At 59.8% G+C, this 18061-nt stretch overlaps 3 protein-coding genes across 3 annotated transcripts; all 3 read left to right on the top strand.

Annotated features, from left to right (window-relative positions):
• Positions 1 to 706: 706 nt before the first annotated feature.
• Positions 707 to 2314, top strand: LMXM_21_1563 (choline dehydrogenase, like protein; the record flags this gene model as incomplete). The annotated part of the gene is made up of 1 exon (XM_003875368.1): positions 707 to 2314. One exon carries the CDS (start codon positions 707 to 709, stop codon positions 2312 to 2314), a length of 1608 nt encoding a protein of 535 aa, XP_003875417.1.
• Positions 2315 to 5728: 3414 nt separating this feature from the next.
• LMXM_21_1561 (conserved hypothetical protein) lies at positions 5729 to 7009 on the top strand (the record flags this gene model as incomplete). Its single annotated transcript, XM_003875367.1, has 1 exon — positions 5729 to 7009. The coding sequence occupies one exon, from the start codon at positions 5729 to 5731 to the stop codon at positions 7007 to 7009; it is 1281 nt and encodes a 426-aa protein (XP_003875416.1).
• Positions 7010 to 15078: 8069 nt separating this feature from the next.
• LMXM_21_1558 (conserved hypothetical protein) lies at positions 15079 to 16200 on the top strand (the record flags this gene model as incomplete). Its single annotated transcript, XM_003875366.1, has 1 exon — positions 15079 to 16200. One exon carries the CDS (start codon positions 15079 to 15081, stop codon positions 16198 to 16200), a length of 1122 nt encoding a protein of 373 aa, XP_003875415.1.
• Between the last annotated feature and the right edge of the window lie 1861 nt (positions 16201 to 18061).

Below are 18061 nucleotides of genomic sequence, written 5' to 3'. Positions count from 1 at the left end.
CAGCGTCACTCTCTTCTGCCACCTCCTCTCTCCACCATAGCCGCACTTCCGCCCATCATTGCTCAGCCTTGCACCCATCAGCCCTCATCCACTCCTTTACTGGGCTAACGGACCATAACAGGATACAAACTGTGAGCAGCACACACAGCCAAGGTGGAGGCCCTTTACCGTTTCTCGCGTGAGCGGTCCAGACACGTGGAGGGTTATTGCCCTGCAAAGCAGAGAGCGCCTTTGAGGCGGGTGAAAAACAAGCCACAGCGACACGCGTCTGGTAGGCGCCTGCAGCGCTGGCATCCCACCCTCTCTCCCCGCTGTTCTCCGCTTCTAACACATCTCACACATGCGCACGTCTTTATAGTCAAGCGTTACAGTATCGCAGGTGCCAATAGACCCAAGGAGGAGAGGGTATACACACCCACGCAGACACTCCTTCACTGATACAGGCTTCTGTGTGTGGACTTCTGCAGTGTATCTCTGTGGTCGCAGAAGCAGTAGTCCTAGTGGACGTGGTCTTGTGCGCGTGTGCGTGGCAGTGCGCGTGCTTACACCCCCTCGTCAAAGTGTAGCGGCTGAGCCACGGGCGGACGCAAGACAGCAGCGCCGGGCCCAAGCCCTCCTCCGCCGCCTTATCCTGTTCGACTCGCTCCTTCTCTCCCTTCGCCTTTGGTTTTGTGCTTTGACAGACCCGCGCTCACCCTCCCCAAAGATGCGTCGCGGCGTCACGCGTCTCGCCGGTGCGGCTGCGGACGTGGGAGCACTGAAGTTCGACGTCATCGTGGTTGGCGGCGGCGCCAGCGGCTCCCTTATTGCCGGTCGGCTGGCGATGGAGAACCTCAAGACGCTCGTCATCGAGGAGGGCGCCGATATCCGCAAGTGCCCGGAGTGGTACCACACGCTTCCCGCGAGCACCATCGCCCACCGCCTGGCTCAGCGCGGCTTCGAGGCCAAGGACACTCTGACGACGCCGCAGCAGCATCCGGACGGAGTGACAAAGGCTCCGGTGTGGATTCCGACGCCGCGGGTGCTTGGCGGACACGGTGTAATGGGCAGTCGTACGTGGAACCTCGGCGATGAGCGCGACTGGGAGGGGAGCCCGTGGAGCTTCCGCGACGAGCTGCTGCCGCGTGTGCGCACCTTCGAAAACATGGAGGTGTTTGTGCCGCACCGCGGCAAGCGAGGGAAGTTCCTCATTTGCCGCCCGCTGAACTTCTCGCCGTACTTTAAGGCGTTTTGCGAGGCAGCATCGCAGGACGTGCCGCTCATGAGCGAGTTCACGCGCAAGGAGTTCCAGATCGACTGCGGCTGCGGGAGGCCCGACACGTTCGTAGACCAGTCGCTGGGTGTCGCCAACACCACCCTGCAACGGTACCTGCTCGGCACCATCAAGCTGAACCGCCCCGTTCGCGTGGAGTGCGGTGCCAAGGTGGTCGGTATCCGCGGCAGCGGTGGCAACGCGAGCACCGCTGCCGGCGTGTCGCTGCGCCGTGCAGATGGCCAGTTGGTGGATGTGGAGAGCACTCTAGTGGTGGTGAGTGCGGGTAGCATCGGCAGCGCGCGGCTGCTGACGGCGTCGCGCGGCAGCGTCGACGTGGACGCTTCAGTTGGGCAGCACTTCTGGGACATACCGCAGGTGGTGCTGCAGTACCACGTGAAGAACCGTGACAGCCACAACTGCTATCTGGACCCGCTTGTGTGCCAGGTGCTGAGGCTGGATCTTTGGTACGGGCGACCACAGCTTAGCCTCCGATCCAGCTGGGATGACCTTATCATGTACTGGTCCTCCACCGGGTCGTCGACGCCAGATGTCGAGATCCAGTTTCAGCCATTCACACTGACGAACGACGGCACGCAGCCGATGCCGAGAGAGCACGGCTGCCAGTTCGTCGTACGCCCCCTGCGGCCGCGCAGTCGTGGGGAGGTGAGCGCGAACGGCAGCATCGATCCCAACTACTTCAGCGATGCAGGCGACCTCGCCGCTCTGCAGAAGGGCGTCGCGTATGTTAAGGACTGCCTCGTGAAGAAGACGCCTTTTGTACCAATCATTGACGCCCTCGCTCACGAGCGCTTCGAGTCCTCCGGCATCAACGGTGGGAGCTGTGCCGACGCAGTCGACCCGCAGAACTGCCGCCTCAAGGGTGTGAGCAATGTGTACGTGTGCGATCACAGCATCCTGCCGAGCCCGCTAACTGGCAGTACGCTCCCTTACACGTTAGCGCTGGCGGACCGGTTTGTGGACAAGCTGCTGAGGAGGCGCGATGTGAAACACAAGGTGGAAAAAGACGCCGCTGCACAGGAAACGCGCATCGTCTACTAGGCCGCACCTTTGGTGTTGCCACAGCTTTCACAGCTGCCAGTGTTGCGGAGCGTCGCCCGCGTGGATCCTTGCAGCCGGGGCGAGGCTAGTCCACCAGGCGCACTTTCTCTCCTCTCCGATAGCAGTGCGCATCCCCTCCACTCGCCTGCCGTGTGGCGTGTGCGTCTTCTTTCGATCACATCCCTTGAGAGTTGCTCTCATCCAGTGTCGCAGCGGCAAAATTCGCCCTCTTACACACACACACACATATATATATATCTATATCTATATCTATATCTATATAAATATGCATATATATATATATATGTATGTATGTATGTATAGATGTGTGTGTGTGTGTGTGTGTGTGTGTGTGTGCTGCCCCTGACTCGGTGCGTGGGTCTCTTACTCCTGTTGATCGCCCTTCCCGGGGGTTTCTGTGCTCGCCGGCTGTGATGTCTTGGGGTAATCGTTGCTGCCGCTGTGATGGCGGTGATTTGTCGTGTGTGTGCACTTCTATCCAAATCACCGCAGCTCCTCTGCCTCGACTCTTCTCGTGCTGTTTTCGTTTTCTTTTCGAGTGACCCGTGATGATGCCGGTCATCTCAGTGCGTGGTCCCAACAGGGGTCCAGTACCACCGCCCAACGGTCTGTGTGTGTTGGCGGAAGCCCAGCAGCCCCTACCTAACCCTTGCCAGTGCCGAACCACTCCTGGTGGTGGCAAGGTCCGGAGCCCGCAGCGCAGGGAGGTCAGATCGACCGGCGGCCGTCCACACGCCTGTGCCGTCCATGTGCTAGGCAGAGTACCACAGCTACTCAAAGGCATCCTACTCCCGGCCTTGACGCTGCGTCCTGGTGTGGGACACCTGAGTGCCGCCCTGAGGGGTTATGCACCAGGGGTGGCGACCAGCATGACAGGAGCAGAGTGTGAGGCGGAGAGCGTGCTGAGATGACTGGGTTGGCACATCGCTGTTCTACTCCTCACCACCGGTGGTATGATGGTGCACCGTCCTCTAGTGCTTGGCAGTGTTGTGCGTTTCTCGCTTTTCCTCGTGCTGCCTGCCGAGCATCCCCTCACGCACAGACGAAGAAAAGAAATCGCGACGCGACAGAATCCATGGTGATGTGCACTGGCACCAAGCGCCCTATGCAGACAACGATGTGCCGTGCCTCACGCTGCGCTGCTGCCTGCGACATGTGTGGGACGTGGCAGCCTTCTTCTTCCCTTTTTTGCTTCGTTTTCCGCACTCTTCTCTGCCGCACACAGCATCAGCCCAAGCACCGTTTTTCCCCCGGCCCTGTAACACGCCCCAGCCCGCGTGATGCGAAGCAATGCTAGGCACGCGCGTTGCAGCGATGCGCCGGCCCGGCCATCTCGACACGGTCTCCGCCTCACTCTCTGCCCACCACCACCCCACGCTGCGCAGGTCGCCTCACAGCCGCTCCCATTAGGCAGGTCCCCATCTGTGGCACATAACCCGCAGGGGGCGGCACTCCGGCGCCTCCCATCCCCGCCGGTGGGCAGTGTGAGGGCCGGGCGTGGGATACGCTCGAGTCGCGCTGGCACTCTGCCTACCATATGCATGTTGCACACGTGTTCGCTGTCGCAGGCGGCTCCGACGCCACGCCGTCCCGGACCTGACCGCCGACATCAGCATCCATGCATCGCCCTCTGAGCTCCCCGCGTCTCCGGCTCCTGACCCTGTCACCACCACAGGTAGCTCGGCACTGGCAAGGGCTAGGTAGGGGCTGCTGAGCTGCCTCCCTCACACACACACACACACAAAGAATGAGAGGTGGTACGGGACCCCTGCTGAGACCACGCACTGAGGGGTGTGTGCCACCCCCTCCCCCACCATCACCACCACCACCCCCCTTACCGGTCATGACGATGGAGCTTGTGGTGGAGGAACAAAAAAGGAAAAGCGCATATGTGTGTCTGTAAATGGTCGAGGTGGTATGGCGTATAAAGTATGTGTGCGTAAGAAGCCGCTTGATAAGCGAGGGGGGGGGGGAGTCGATGCCACTACGCTTACTGGCAAAGTTGGGCAGCTCTGCTCCTGGGCTCGCCCCACTCCCCCTTTGCACTCTGTGCACCCTTGCATGGTGCCGTCTGCATCTTCTTTTTCTGTTGTCAAGAACGTTGTGGCGACACGCACGCACACTCTCCCACACATGGAGCGAGCTTCCACATCAGTGGCTGCGGATACGCCCCGTGCACCCTTCGCTCTCAGGAACACCCTTCACTCTTCTGTCTCTCTTCTCACGTCCTTTTTCTTTTTTCGGTGGTTTCGCTCCGTCCGCCCAACATACACGTTGCCTCCCCCGCCTCCGCGGATCTCGGGATGGGCGGGGTGTGCATGTGACCGCCATGATTGGTCACGATTGCATCTTTCCTATCCACCGCCATCACCGCCGCCCACGCATAACCACGCGTGCATCGAGAAGTCCTCACCCACTGTGCCTTCCCTCTCTCTTTGTTTTTTTACCATCCACACCCCTACCCCAACCACTTTGCCCCAACGTCACACCACGCCATACCCCCCCCCCACTCCTCCTCCCCCCTTTCTCCCTGACTCTGCGTTTTCCTGTTGTTGGCCTCGACTCGCTGGTTGCCACCACCGCCAACCGCCACGCCCCCCCCTCCCTCCTCCTCCCTTTGCTTTCCATTCACCCCCTCTTGAAGCGTTCTTTTTTTTGGTTGTTTGCTGCCTTTTGAAGTTTTGACGTAACGCTAAACGCCGTCCCCACCACACACCCTCACCACCCCACGCAGAGGTACGGTCTTCTCTCTCACCCTCACTCTCTAGAGCGACGTTGTGTGCACAAGCGGACCGCAACCACACCAATAACGGCCCCTTTCCCTCCCTCTCGGTTTGTGGCGTACTTGCGTGTTCGTGTTGCTCGACTTGATTGCTCGTCGTGTCGGCGGTGGTGCTACGGCGACTGCTGCTTCCGTTTTGCTTGTTGTGGTGACGACGTTTAGGTGTAAAGTAAAGCGGGGAACGACGGTAGTGTCGTGTTGTCGCTCTTGTGTTAGCCAGGTGCGGTAGCGCGCGTGCATACAGAGGGGGATTGCGCTGTCGCTCATCTACGCACCCACCCACCCACCCTCCCCTCCCGTGTCTGCCTTTCTTCCTTCTCCTCGGCCCTGCGTCCTCGCATTGCTTCGGCCCGCCACCCTTCTCATTTCTTCTTTTCTTGTGCCTGATCGGAGCCCCCCCTTCTTGTTGTTCATCTTCGGCTGGGCCTCTCCTTCGTCCCCTGGTGTTCCTCTTCGCCATCTCGCGGTTGTTACTGTTCCCCGGTTCGTGTTTCTCTGCTCCGACCTCGCCCTCCACCCCTCCTCTGGCATCGCTCGCGGGTGACCATCACTTCTGTGTTTGTGTGCGCCGGCTCTTCCGGCTTCTGGTTTTCTGGTGGAGCGGAAGGAGTATGAAGTCGGTAAAGAAAACCCCAAGGGGGGAGCACCACAGCCTCGTGCCGACGACGACGACCGCCGCGGCTAGTAGCACCGGCAACGGCACTAAGGACCATATCCACAATGGCAGCAACGCCGCCGCGTCTCAGCGCACATCAGTGCCGCTGCTGGACGAGGAGAACCTAAAGGTGAACACCGCTAGCACCTCCAGTGGCGCAGTAGGTGGCTTCACTCTAGTGCCGCACAGCGACGATAGGCTGAAAGTGGGTGGCGCAACAATATCTGGGTCGCCGCCTAGCCAGCCACACAGCGTGGAGAATAGCCACATCTACACGATGCTGCAGCAGCAGCAGGCTGTAGCCATGGCCGCGGCGCAGTTGGAGCACGCGTACAACCAGACATGTTACTTACTGCAGCAGTGCTCGCATAACGCACTTCTCACAGTGCTCATGTCGCTGCTGAACGACTACCCCACCACCCTAGTTCAGCCAATCCGCATGCGAGTGGAGCAAGTGTTGGCACATCAGATGTCCCCGTCCGCCTCTGGCCGCGTGGCGGTGCCAGGCAGAAGAGTAAGTGAATTCGTGCCAAACAGCAGCGCCGCGCCTTGGACGCCGTCAAACATGCGTGGCAGCGCCGCCACGACGCCGACGGCGAACAGCACCACCCCCAGTCACCGTCGCGGTCGGGGACACAAGGGTAAGGAGGAAGAGCAGGAGATGTGCAGCATCCACAACAACTTGCGGGCGATGAAGCACCTCCAACTGAACGTCTCCACTGGACTGTACGAGTGCATACACGGTTTTCACTGCCTCGTGGACGGTCCGACGGACGCGTCTCCGAAGCGGCTGAGCACGGCGTCGGTGGTGTCGCCTTCCACCTCTGCCTCCCGCGCCAACGGCCCTGCGCCGTCTGCCGACAGGCAGCCGTTTGTCCCTCCCCCCACCATCGTCTCACCGGCTGCGGCGGAGTCGCGCTTCAGTGTGTCGGAGGTCGAGGCGCTGCGCATGTTGGGGTACCCTCTGCCGAACACCAACTCCGACGAACCGCAGCCGACACTGCAGCAGCCTCACCAGCAGTTCTCGCACCCCTCCCTGCGCAGCTCGGGTCTCGGCCTCAGTGGTCCCAGCCACCACGACCCCGAGAGTTCACAGCTCGCCAACGGGGGCGGATTCACGGTGATCAGCGGCGACAGGTCGAGCGCCGGCAACTCGCCTCTTGACGCCCGCCTCAGCATGGATATACCCTCGCTTGAGTACCTCCTGCAGAGCGTCCGTGATATCGATGACGACTAGAAGCGCGTGCTTTCAGCTTGTCCCTTCTCTGCCGCACACAGCATCAGCCCAAGCACCGTTTTTCCCCCAGCCCTGTAACACGCCCCAGCCCGCGTGATGCGAAGCAATGCTAGGCACGCGCGTTGCAGCGATGCGCCGGCCCGGCCATCTCGACACGGTCTCCGCCTCACTCTCTGCCCACCACCACCCCACGCTGCGCAGGTCGCCTCACAGCCGCTCCCATTAGGCAGGTCCCCATCTGTGGCACATAACCCGCAGGGGGCGGCACTCCGGCGCCTCCCATCCCCGCCGGTGGGCAGTGTGAGGGCCGGGCGTGGGATACGCTCGAGTCGCGCTGGCACTCTGCCTACCATATGCATGTTGCACACGTGTTCGCTGTCGCAGGCGGCTCCGACGCCACGCCGTCCCGGACCTGACCGCCGACATCAGCATCCATGCATCGCCCTCTGAGCTCCCCGCGTCTCCGGCTCCTGACCCTGTCACCACCACAGGTAGCTCGGCACTGGCAAGGGCTAGGTAGGGGCTGCTGAGCTGCCTCCCTCACACACACACACACACAAAGAATGAGAGGTGGTACGGGACCCCTGCTGAGACCACGCACTGAGGGGTGTGTGCCACCCCTCCCAACACTACCCGTGATGATCAGGGGTGACTCGAGGACGCTGAAAGGCAAGGGAGACACACATAGCTATATAAAAAAGGGGGTTTTCCAAGTCACACCGAAACTCAGACCCTTACGCACATGCAAGCTGGCGCATCGACAACGATGTACATCATTGTGTGTGTGTGCTTCCTTTACTTTTGCTCTTCGCTCTCTGTACCAGACGCTCTCCGGCAAGTGGAGGGGCCTGCCGAGGAGGAGGAGGGGGAGGAGGGGCAGCGGCGTACTTCTCCTCCTCCTTGCGGTTTGCCATATATTTTGTGTCTTCGTGTGGCTTCTTCTGCTCTTGTAACGAAGTACGCCTGATGTCACCTCCCCTCCCCTCCCCCTGTTACGCACACACACCCACACACATGTGCTTTCTGCGTCTCTCCTGCTCCCTTTTCCATCAAATGGATGATGTCCTTTACTGCAATGGCATGCAACCCCCCCCCTCCCCCTTTTCCTGTTTAAGCTGTGCTTCTTCTTATGACATCACTTTCTCACGGATGTACCACTCCCCGGATGTTTTCTGTTTCGTTTGTTCATCATCCCTTATGTTCGTCTCTGCGTGTGTGTGCGTGTGCGTGTGTGTGCAGTACGCACACTCTCTTCTCTTCTTCACATTTACGTTTTGTTGTCGGCTCCGACACTCCATTTTTCTTGTCTGCACTGGATCTCTCTCACTCAATCCCACTCCCCCTCCCTCCCTCCCTCCCCTCCCACACCCCCCCCGTCATGCACTCCGTCAATTGCTAGCTCACACTCGCATGGGCACCGCTTCTCTTTCCATCTCTAGTTCTGTCCCTCTCGCTGCCCTCGGTACCGTTTCGTTCTCTCTACATGCGTGCTTGTCTTCCTCCCAGCGCTCTCCTGTCCGCCTGCAGTATCATTGCATGTCGCTGCAGTTTAAAGGCACCTAGGTGCGCAGAGGGGTGAGGCGCTAGCAGAGTGTGCTTGTGTGTGTGAGAGGGGAGAAGAGGCGTGAGGACAACAGTGCCACTGTCTGTAGATTGTCGTATAGGACTGTTGATGACAACGCGTGTCGTACACACCGGTGCACCCACTGACAGGCCCAGCCGTGTTTTCGCTTCTACCACCTCCTCACCCGTATCACACGTCTGTCACCTCTCAAGTCGCTCATCCTACCGCACGCACTCTTACGCACACGTGCAGCGCTGTCGTCACGGCCGGTTCGTGTCGCTCTTCCCTGTTTCCTTTTTTTTCTCTCTCTGTGTGCGTGCGTGTACTTTGTATCCCTCACCGTCCTTGAGATGCGCTTCACTTCTTGCCTCCCCTCCCCATTTTCTTTCATCACCCTTCTCCCTCTTCCCACGTTCGCGCTTTGTTTGTGTGGTGTTGCTTGCTTCCACCGTGGTGGTGGAGGTTCGCCGGGTGCTCTGGCCGGCTTCGTGGACGTTGACGTTGACGACTGTTGCCCTCCCTTTGGCGATGGCGAAGGTGGGGAGGGGTTCTTTGATAGTGTGTTCGGCTTCGTGTCCTCGTTCTCGGGATAAACTACTAAGAAGGAACGAACGACACGGGTAAGCGAGGAATGCAAAATGTGTACATGTCTGTTGTGGCTCTGCGTGTCTCCTGGTCTCTCTCTGCTGCTACTGCTTGCCCTTCTCTTCGTGGCTCGCTTCGTCTCCTGTGCCCGAGCCTCTTCTCCCTACTCGTGTGTGTGTCTCGCCGTTGGGTGAATCTCGCTTCTTCCTTTTTTTTGGGGGTGCTTCCCTGCTGCCCGTGAGAGGCAGAGGCAGAGGCAGACGGGGCGTAACGCACGAAGACTGCCCTTTGGCAGTGGTGGGAGGGAGAATGGAGATGATCGGAAGAGAGCCCGACACGAAGAATAAAGCGAAAATGGCGTGTCGCTTGCGCACACGCGTTGTCTCCTCAGGTCTCTTCGCCTTTTCCTCTTTTGTGTGCGGGCGCGTGCATCGAACGTGAGCGCGAGCAGCGGTATCGTCATGTACAGTGAAAACCAACAAGGAAACAGAAACAGGAAAACAAAACAAAACAGGAGTTGGTGGGTGGGCGGAGCACACCGAGGTACTCGCACCAGCACACGCATGCACCGGCACACATTTACGATACGTCTCCCTCTTACACCCGTAGGTGAACACGCTTGACTACGCTAACCCAAAGAAGGGTTTGAGGGAGAGAGAAGGGGGTGGGGGGAGATGCAGCACCACGACGGAATGGTGGCTGCTCTCTTCACCGCCGCATGCAGTGGACTCTCGCTCTCTCTCAAGCAATGAGGATGAGGACGGCAAGACGAGAAGGGCAACAGCGGCAAGGCGAGAAGGCAGATCATCTCAAGAAACCCTCGAGGAATGCAGAGAGGGAGGGAAGCATTGACATGCCTCCGACACGCGTGAATGCATGCCAACCGATGCCAACGCACCTGTGCACGCACAGTGACAGGGGAGAGACATCAGCCTCCAAAACGGCGAGACGCTACGCTGTGCTTGACACACGCACACGCGCCGAGCCCGGTCTCGCCTTTTCTTGTTTTCAGCTCCGTAGCGTCGCGGAGTATCACCGGCGACGGCAGGTGGGAGGATGAGGGCTGAGGAGTGGGTCTACTGGTGTGTCCAGCCTTCCTCATGTCCTCTTTCTTATCCGGCCGAAGCTCAAGTTTTCATTGCATGTAAGTGTGTATGCGCTGGCGTCTGGCGTCTGGGAGTGGGCTTGTGTGTCGCCTCGCTCTGCTCTCCTTCACCCCTCACACGCGCCCTCTCTGCTCTGCCGTTCGGATGATGACTGTCTGTCCCCCCCCCACGCCCTGGGAGAGGGGTGGAGACTCTATTCCTGCTGTGTTGCCCCCTGTCCTCCTCTCGCCCCAGAAAACCGTGTGCGTGCGCACACGCAAGCATCGCTTCGCATTCCGATCTTTTTCTCCACTGGTATCAGTGCTCTCGTGTTTGCGTCTGAGTCATGTGCTGCTTGTTGATGTCGGTGTTCCTTCGTTTCCATGTACAGTGCCATCTCGCCCTCTCTTACATGCTGTAGCTGTGCCTGTCGGCCCTGTCGGCCAGGCAGCCTTTCCCCCTCTGTCGCGTCCATGTTGTCTACCTCTTCTGTCGTCCGCTCAGTCGGTTGATGTACAATATATATATATAGAAAGATGCGCATGCGTACATACACTTATGTATGTGTGGGCCTTTATGTTTTGCGCGGGTATATATTTATGTGAGCTCTTCCAGCGTGTATGTGCGTATGTGTATGTATGTGCCTGTGTGTGTGTGGGCCATTTGCTTGTACCCCCCTCCCCCTCCTCTCCCTTTTTTTTGCTGATGCACGCCTGCCGTGTTGGCATTCTTTTACCCCGCCGCTGCCGACATGACGCCCCCCTCCTCTACCTTCGCCTGTTCTCCCTCCTGCCTTTTCCTCTCATCCTTTCTTTGGCTTTTATACACGCGTCTCTCTCCTTTCTTTCGCTTTGTTCGTCCCACGCGCGCTCCATGTCTGAGTGACGCGCATGCGTGCATGTATGCATATGTATGTGATCAAGGTCAGGATCTGTCACGCCTTGGTTCGGCAGGCGAAGGGATCACCTCAGGCTACCTCCTCCATCGCCACACGGCTCGCACTTGCCGTACAGGATCATCATGAGTTTTCGGTTGTCTGCCTTGCTGTGGCTGTGTGGACTTTTTCTTCTGTTTTTGCCGTTGCTCTCGCCTGATCACCCTGCGTCCCCCCTCCCCCACCTCCTCCCCCTTGTCACTCTTCTACATTCCTCATGCATGTACGGGCCCTCATGGTGGCCAGGGGCTGTTTAGACGTCTCGCTCGCTCGCTCAGTTTCTTCTTTATCTTTTTGGATACTGTATCTGTATGCCTGTGTTGGTGGTCGTGCGTGTGCGTGTGTGTGCATGTGGCTGTACGTGTCTCTCTCTCTCCCCGCCCTCCCTCCCTCTCCCGTGTGATTCGAACAGATTTCTTTGTTTTCGCTTCCGTGCGCCGATCGGCGAAGCGCTTCGCTGCGTCCGTGTCTTCCCCTCTGCCACCCTCCACCCTGCTTCCTCGTTGGTACCGCGTGTTTCGTCGGTTTGTGCGGGAGTGCACAACCTCCTCTCTTTTCCATGTCCTCCTCTGCCTAACAATTTTTTCTTTTCTTCACCTGGCACCCTCTGAGGATGCCGGCAACCTCACCGTGATATCACGGTCTTCGGTACCGGCGCTTGGTGTCGGCGGACAGGTCTGGGGTAGCCCTGTGCCGGAGAGAGTTGTGATTGTGAGCATATTTGGACGAGCCTTCTACCGAGTCGGGTCTGCGATTCAACACGTGAAGGCGCGCTGCGGGCCCGTCGCGTGCGCCTCTCGTGCTCGTCTGTCTGTGACGGCTTTGGGGAGAGTGGAACACAACAACGAAGTCGGCACGGTTGCGCAGAGTCAGCGGTTTCTGGGACGCCGATGCCGACTGCACGGATGACGGACTCGATCACCGGCCTCAGACGCCAGAGGCCGACATCCCCCCCCCCCACACACACTCTCCCCCCCCCCCCCGAAAAAAAACGTGCGCGGCACGATGCGGCACGCGGCGGCAAACGCTACCTGGCCACAGCCGTCCCACACCGGAGGAACAAGGGTGCCGAGCTCGCGAGACGACAGGTGGGCATCCTCGCCCAGTGCTGCACGGGCATCTGGCCGTGCTTTGGATTCCCACAGTGGTTGGTGCGTGACCGCAACACGATGGCGTGCAGATGGTGTGCTGCCCACTGCTCCGCTAGCATTGCGGCACCTCTCCCCCTGCCTGAGTTTATGCTATGAGGGCGTCCGGCCCGGTGCTGTGCCCGATATGCCACGCGAGACTCGCGAAGCGCACGACGCTTGACGCACACCTCGGTCGCGCTGGACGGGGCTTCCCTCTGTCAGGTGTGTGTGGCTGCCTCCTCAGGAGGACAGGCGATGAGCTCTTTGTGCGGAGGTGCATGCGTATGCGTGGGCCCCTTCCCCTTGACACACCCGCTCCTGTCAGAGGCATGCGGGTTCAGGAGAGGGTGGTGTGCTCCATGCCGCCACGAGTCCGTGGCAGCATCCCACCTGTTGCGGCACACGCGGGCAGGCCGTCCAGACACGCCCTCCCTCCGTGACACGGTCAGACATGGAGGATGGAGGACGGCGAACCCGCCAGACACCGAGGTCCTCCTGGAACAGGCCCCACGATGCGAAAATGCGAGCACTGTGCGCACGCGCTGCGGACCGCAGCCGGCATGGTGCATGACATCCAAGCAGGGCATCGAGAGGCCAGCAGGGCACGAGTGATGGGCAGAGGAGGCGCGACGAAATCCATACGAATCAGCCCCCGCGGTGCATGTGTGCCGAAACATGTGCGCCACCTCCTCCGTGCAACCGTGTGGGCTGATGCGGCACAGATGCCGGAAGTCTGACGTGAGCGCCCCGAGCTCCACCGTCGAGTTATCCCGGCTGCAAGGCGGAGAGTGACTGCACGATATTGTGGAATGCCGCGGGCTGGAGTGACTGAGGGCGACACACGGCACACAGGCAGGGCGCCGTCTCTGAGAGGGCCCTGGCCCGAGGCTGGCCGGCTTCCTCGCTGAGTTCATCCGGCATGCACGTGAGCCAGCCACTGTTACCCGTACGATGGGCGCCCACTGCTTCCGCCCTCGCGCAGGACCCTGGGTGCGGCCCGCTCAGATCCAGGCACGTGGTCCATCTAGGTGTGTGCTGCGCCAGTGGTGCAGCGCGTATCCGAAGAAGAGGCGAAGAAGGACACGACGGGCCCGCTAGACGCATAGCCCGGTTCGACAGCAGACGTCCCGTCCTAGACGGCCAGGATGTGGCCTCCGTGCAACAGGGGTGGATGGGCTGTGGCTGTGTATGCGCGTATATCGGTTGCGGACGTGTTCGTCTGTAGAGCGGACATGCTGATGGTAAAAAAAGTATTTTTCCTTCATAGCTCCTCTTTCGCTGGAGCGTTCTGGTGCTTCTTGTTCACCGCACCCATGCGCGGATAACCTGTCGTCCCCTTCCCCCTCCCCCTCCCACGCATGCCGTTCACTAATACCAACACCCTCCCAGCCACCGGTCTGTTTCTCTGTCACCCGTGTGAGTGGCTGACGTCCATTGTGGCTGTAAAAAGACCCCTTTGTCGGTGTGTTCCGTATGTCTCTACGTCCTCCCCCTCCCCTCCCCCCTCGTCCTCCGTGGTTGGAGAGGAATGTGCTTTGGCGAGACGCGCTGAACACATTTTCTGCTGGCGTTGTCTTGCATGCTTTGCGTTCTTTTCTTTCCCTGTTGAGCCCTTCGCTGTATATCTCTTCCTCTCTCTCTTGATGTCCGTGTGTGTCCATGGCGTGTGTGTACGTGCGTGTGCACGTGCGTGTGGTGTGTGAACCCGTTCTTGTTCTCGTGTGTATCTAAGTAAGTTGTCGTGTGTTCTGTTCTTTGGCTACCTGTCTCACTCCCCACTCCCTTTTCCTTTGTTTTGTTTTCCCGTTTCCTGGTGTCCCCCCCTTTCACACTATGTGCGCCCGTGCGTGTGCGCGTGCGTCCTAGTCGGTCTGTTTCTTGTTGGATGGTTTGTGTATTTTACAGCATACCTGGCTCTCTGTTCAGCTGTGCTTGTGTGCCTGTATATATATATATATATAAACAGGATGAGGTGTCTGTGCGTATTCGTGTCTGCACCATCGGGGAATGAGGGGGTGGGTGTGCGACGGGGGGGTGACGGCTGGAAGGCTCGCACTCTCCCCACACACCACACACCACCCCCTCGTTCCCCTCCCCCCTTCGCCGCCGCCGCCTCCTCGTGCAATGTATAAGTGGATGAGCACATGCACCAACATAAAACATGGAAACACTATCACAAGCGAATTGGGAGGGTGAGAGATAAGCGGTCTACACCGTCAAGGCATGGAGAGGGGCGGGTGGTGGTGGTGGCGGGTGCATCACCCCCCTTCCCCACCACACACACACACACACACACACACACACACACACAACCACTGGTGCGCATGGGCGCGCAGTTTTCAAGGAAGCCACGTGTGTGCAGCCGAGACGGGGTCCTTCCTCGTCTTTCTCATCCTCCTCTCGCTCGCTAGGCGTATGCGTTGTGTCGAGAGGTGGGCATTTGTTTGTGCCTGCGTGCACCTGTGCCGAGCGGGTCTTTACCGCCCTCACCTCCAGTGCTCTTCTCGCTACGCAGATTTTCACGCGTGGTCCTGATCAAGTCAGACGACCCACTCCGTGTGCCTCGATGCGCCTATGCTCTCCTAGGAATGTGGGCCCCCTGCAGATGAAAAGAAGCCGACCGATGGTCGTCAAGTGCGCACACGCTCTTCGCCTCATACCCTCCTCTACACTGTCCCGTCCCGCCCCTCCGTCTTGCTGCGCGTCTGTGCGCATCTGGCGCATTTTCCGGCAGCCTTTTTCCTTTCTCTACGACAGTAACGACCTCCAAGATGTCATCACCAGCGGCAGCCCCCGCAACGGTCTTTGCCCGGTATCCAGCAGCCCTCGCCTTGCCCACTGCGGATCCGAATGCGCTCGCCGTGGAGACGATGCTTCGCTTTGCGGATGTGCGCTACACACGCGCTGACGCCCGCCTTGGCGATCTTTCCTTGACGATCTCGCCGGCGGCCTCTTTGTCTTCCGCCGCTGCGGCAACGGGCAGCACCAGCCCCGCCAAAGCCAAGTCCGAGGTGTGCGCGGGTCTGATGCCGTGTCTCAAGCGTCTTGGCGGCGAGAGTGCCTTTGCCACCGTGCCCAGCACGCATGCTGCAGCGGCCATGTGCGTCGAAGTGCTGACGGTGCAGTGCATCTTTCCCGCCTTTCTCTTCTACGCGCACTTCGACCCCGCCCTCTACAAGGCGGCGATGCGCAGGAGCGTCGAACCGAAAGTGGCAAGCTTCTGGGAAGGGATGCGGGGGACGTATCGTGCGCACATTTTGAGTGAGAATCCCTTCTTTCACTCCGGCACCGCTGCTGCCGAGGTGCCGCGCGGGAAGCTTTCGCTGGCGTCCCTCGCCAAGCTCAAGGAAGTGGGGGAGGAGGTGGACAAGGCCTTTGCCGTGCTGGAGTCGTTGCGGAAGACGGCAACCTCCGCAGGTATCGAAGCAGGTAATGTGTTCTTTTTGGGCACCTCTCGGCCCACGTATATCGATGCGCTCGTGTATGCGGCCGCGTCGAGTTTTGTGCACGCTGATTTGAGAGAGGCCGCCGCGGGGGTCAAGGGGCACCAGCGACGTGTGCAGTACGCGTGCCCAGCACTCCTCGAGTACGTGGAGGGGATGCGTCGCCAGTTCTTCGAGGCAGAGAGCGGGACATACTGCCTGAAGCCGTGCGAAGCGGCAGCGGATGTGGACCCGCATGCGGCCATGGCGAACGAAGCTGAAAGGCAGTACCGCAGTGGGCGGCTCCAGACGCTGTGGTGGACGGGTTTGTTTGCCAGTGTCTACTTCCTTCTGGTCAACGCGGACATGCTGGTGGCGCTGCTGGAGACGGTTGAGGGGGAGGACGAGGAGGTGGCGGCGGTGGAAGCCGCTGCTGGTGCCGCTGGCGGTACGGCAAACCGGCAGACCTAGTCGACTTCGGCTTCGGTATGATTAGACGAGTCGCGAGAGCTGTCGCCATGATTCGACAGCTCTCGGATGCCATCGCCTCGCCATTTGCCCCCCCCCCTCTCTCACACACACACATAATGACCGCACCGAGAGCCGCTTGATGATGGCGCGTTTTCTTCGTCTGTTGCAGACGTGGGCCCATCCTCACACGCGGGTCTGCCTGTGTGTCTGTGTGAGCCATCTTCATCCCATGGAGGAGCGTGCTGTACCGTACTGCATCGGCCAAGAGTATCGGCGTTTACCGGGAGAAATACAGCGCACAAAGCCTGCGGGCCGAAAAAACAAGATGAGGGAGGGGAAGGGAGGAGCCCCAGACGAAGCAAGAAGCCCGTGCACCGATGCGTACAGCACCGCACGCAACGAGGGCGGGTTGCGGAAGGCTGAAGAAACATGTGCGCGTATCTGTGTGCGTCGTGTCGTGTGCAACGATATCCATGACGCCAAGCGCAACTTTTCCGTCCCCTCACTCGCGCAGGAAAACATACACGCACATACACGCAATGTTTCCTTCCACATCCGCTATACTGAAGGAAGGCAACTCACAGAAGGCGGTTCGCGCTCTGGCGCTTCCCCTCGGCAGCCCTGTCACTCACTCACCCCCTCGACTCTGTGCAAAGACTTTTCAGGCGCAGCCAACTTACCGTGATAGGTCAATTTGTCTATCCCTCCCTCCCTCCCTTCCATTGGGCACCGATACGCTCTCTGTTAGCTGCTACGCCCTCCCGCTACCCCTTCCTCTCCTCATCGCCTCCCCCCCTCCTCCCCCTTCGACCTCTCTTCCCCATCGGTGCTCTACCGCCTGGACTGCGGGCTGACCGTTGGCCTGCCTCGTATCTCGCCCTGGTGTCGCCCACGCGGAGCTGTGTTGAGGTGTGCGTGTGCCTGCTTGGGACGACCCGGAGTGAAGGCGGGGGTAGCCATCCGGGGAGAGGGCGCGCGGGCGAGGCTCGAGGAAAGGCGCAGAGAGGGAGGAAGCAGGACATTGCGACGTCCATCTCCTTCCCTGTACAGAGTTCTCTCCTCCGCTGCCTCCTCCTCGCATCCGCTCTCCGAAAGCTGAGTAGGCTCCTCTTGCGCTCTTGAGTTGTTTTTCTTTTTCTTCACATCGTGGCTGTGCATCGAGCATATCTTCCACGAGCCACACGGAGCAGAGCACAGCCCGCCCCTCCCTCCCTCACTCTCTCTCCGTCCGCATACCATGTCACACCGAGACAAGATGAAAGCTTGTCGAAGTACAAGCAGCAGCAACGAAGCAGACGTTCTTCCCTCCTCCTAGGGGAAGCGGAACGCGAAAAGCAAGAGGGCAGGCGCCTTGTGCTACACGACGAAGACGAAGCGCGTGTTGTCCACTACCTGACCCCCCCCCTCTCTTGAGGTAGTGGAGGTGGGGGTGGGGTGTGACTTGGCGCAGTCTCGTCACCATCGCCCTCCTGTGCATTTTGTGCGCGTGCGTAGGGTGTTTTGATGTAGCTGGGTCATCGTTTTAGTTCAACCTCGCTAGACCACCACGGTTTCCCTTCGTGCATGCTGCTTCCTCACCACCCCTTGTGTGTGTATCTCCGCTCTCCCTCTCCATTCTCCCTCGCGCAACTCTTCACTCTACGTGTACACACCCACACACGCACCCGGCATACGCGATCATCATGCGCACCACCCACCGCTGCCCCCGCTGCGTGCGCGCGCCTCCACGGTTCCTCGACCCCAGCTTCATTGTGGATCAGCTCACCTCCACGGCTCGGACTCCAGACCGTCTCTTTTCATTCTCGCGTCGCTCATCCCGTGCACCTACGTTACGCCCTTTCCGATCCCCATCCAGCGCAAT

The sequence above is a fragment of the Leishmania mexicana genome, chromosome 21, assembly GCF_000234665.1.
Source record: "Leishmania mexicana MHOM/GT/2001/U1103 complete genome, chromosome 21".
In the NCBI taxonomy this organism is placed as follows: domain Eukaryota; phylum Euglenozoa; class Kinetoplastea; order Trypanosomatida; family Trypanosomatidae; genus Leishmania; species Leishmania mexicana.
The sequence above is the reverse complement of the archived record's forward strand: the minus strand, read 5'-3'. Positions and strand labels throughout refer to the sequence as shown.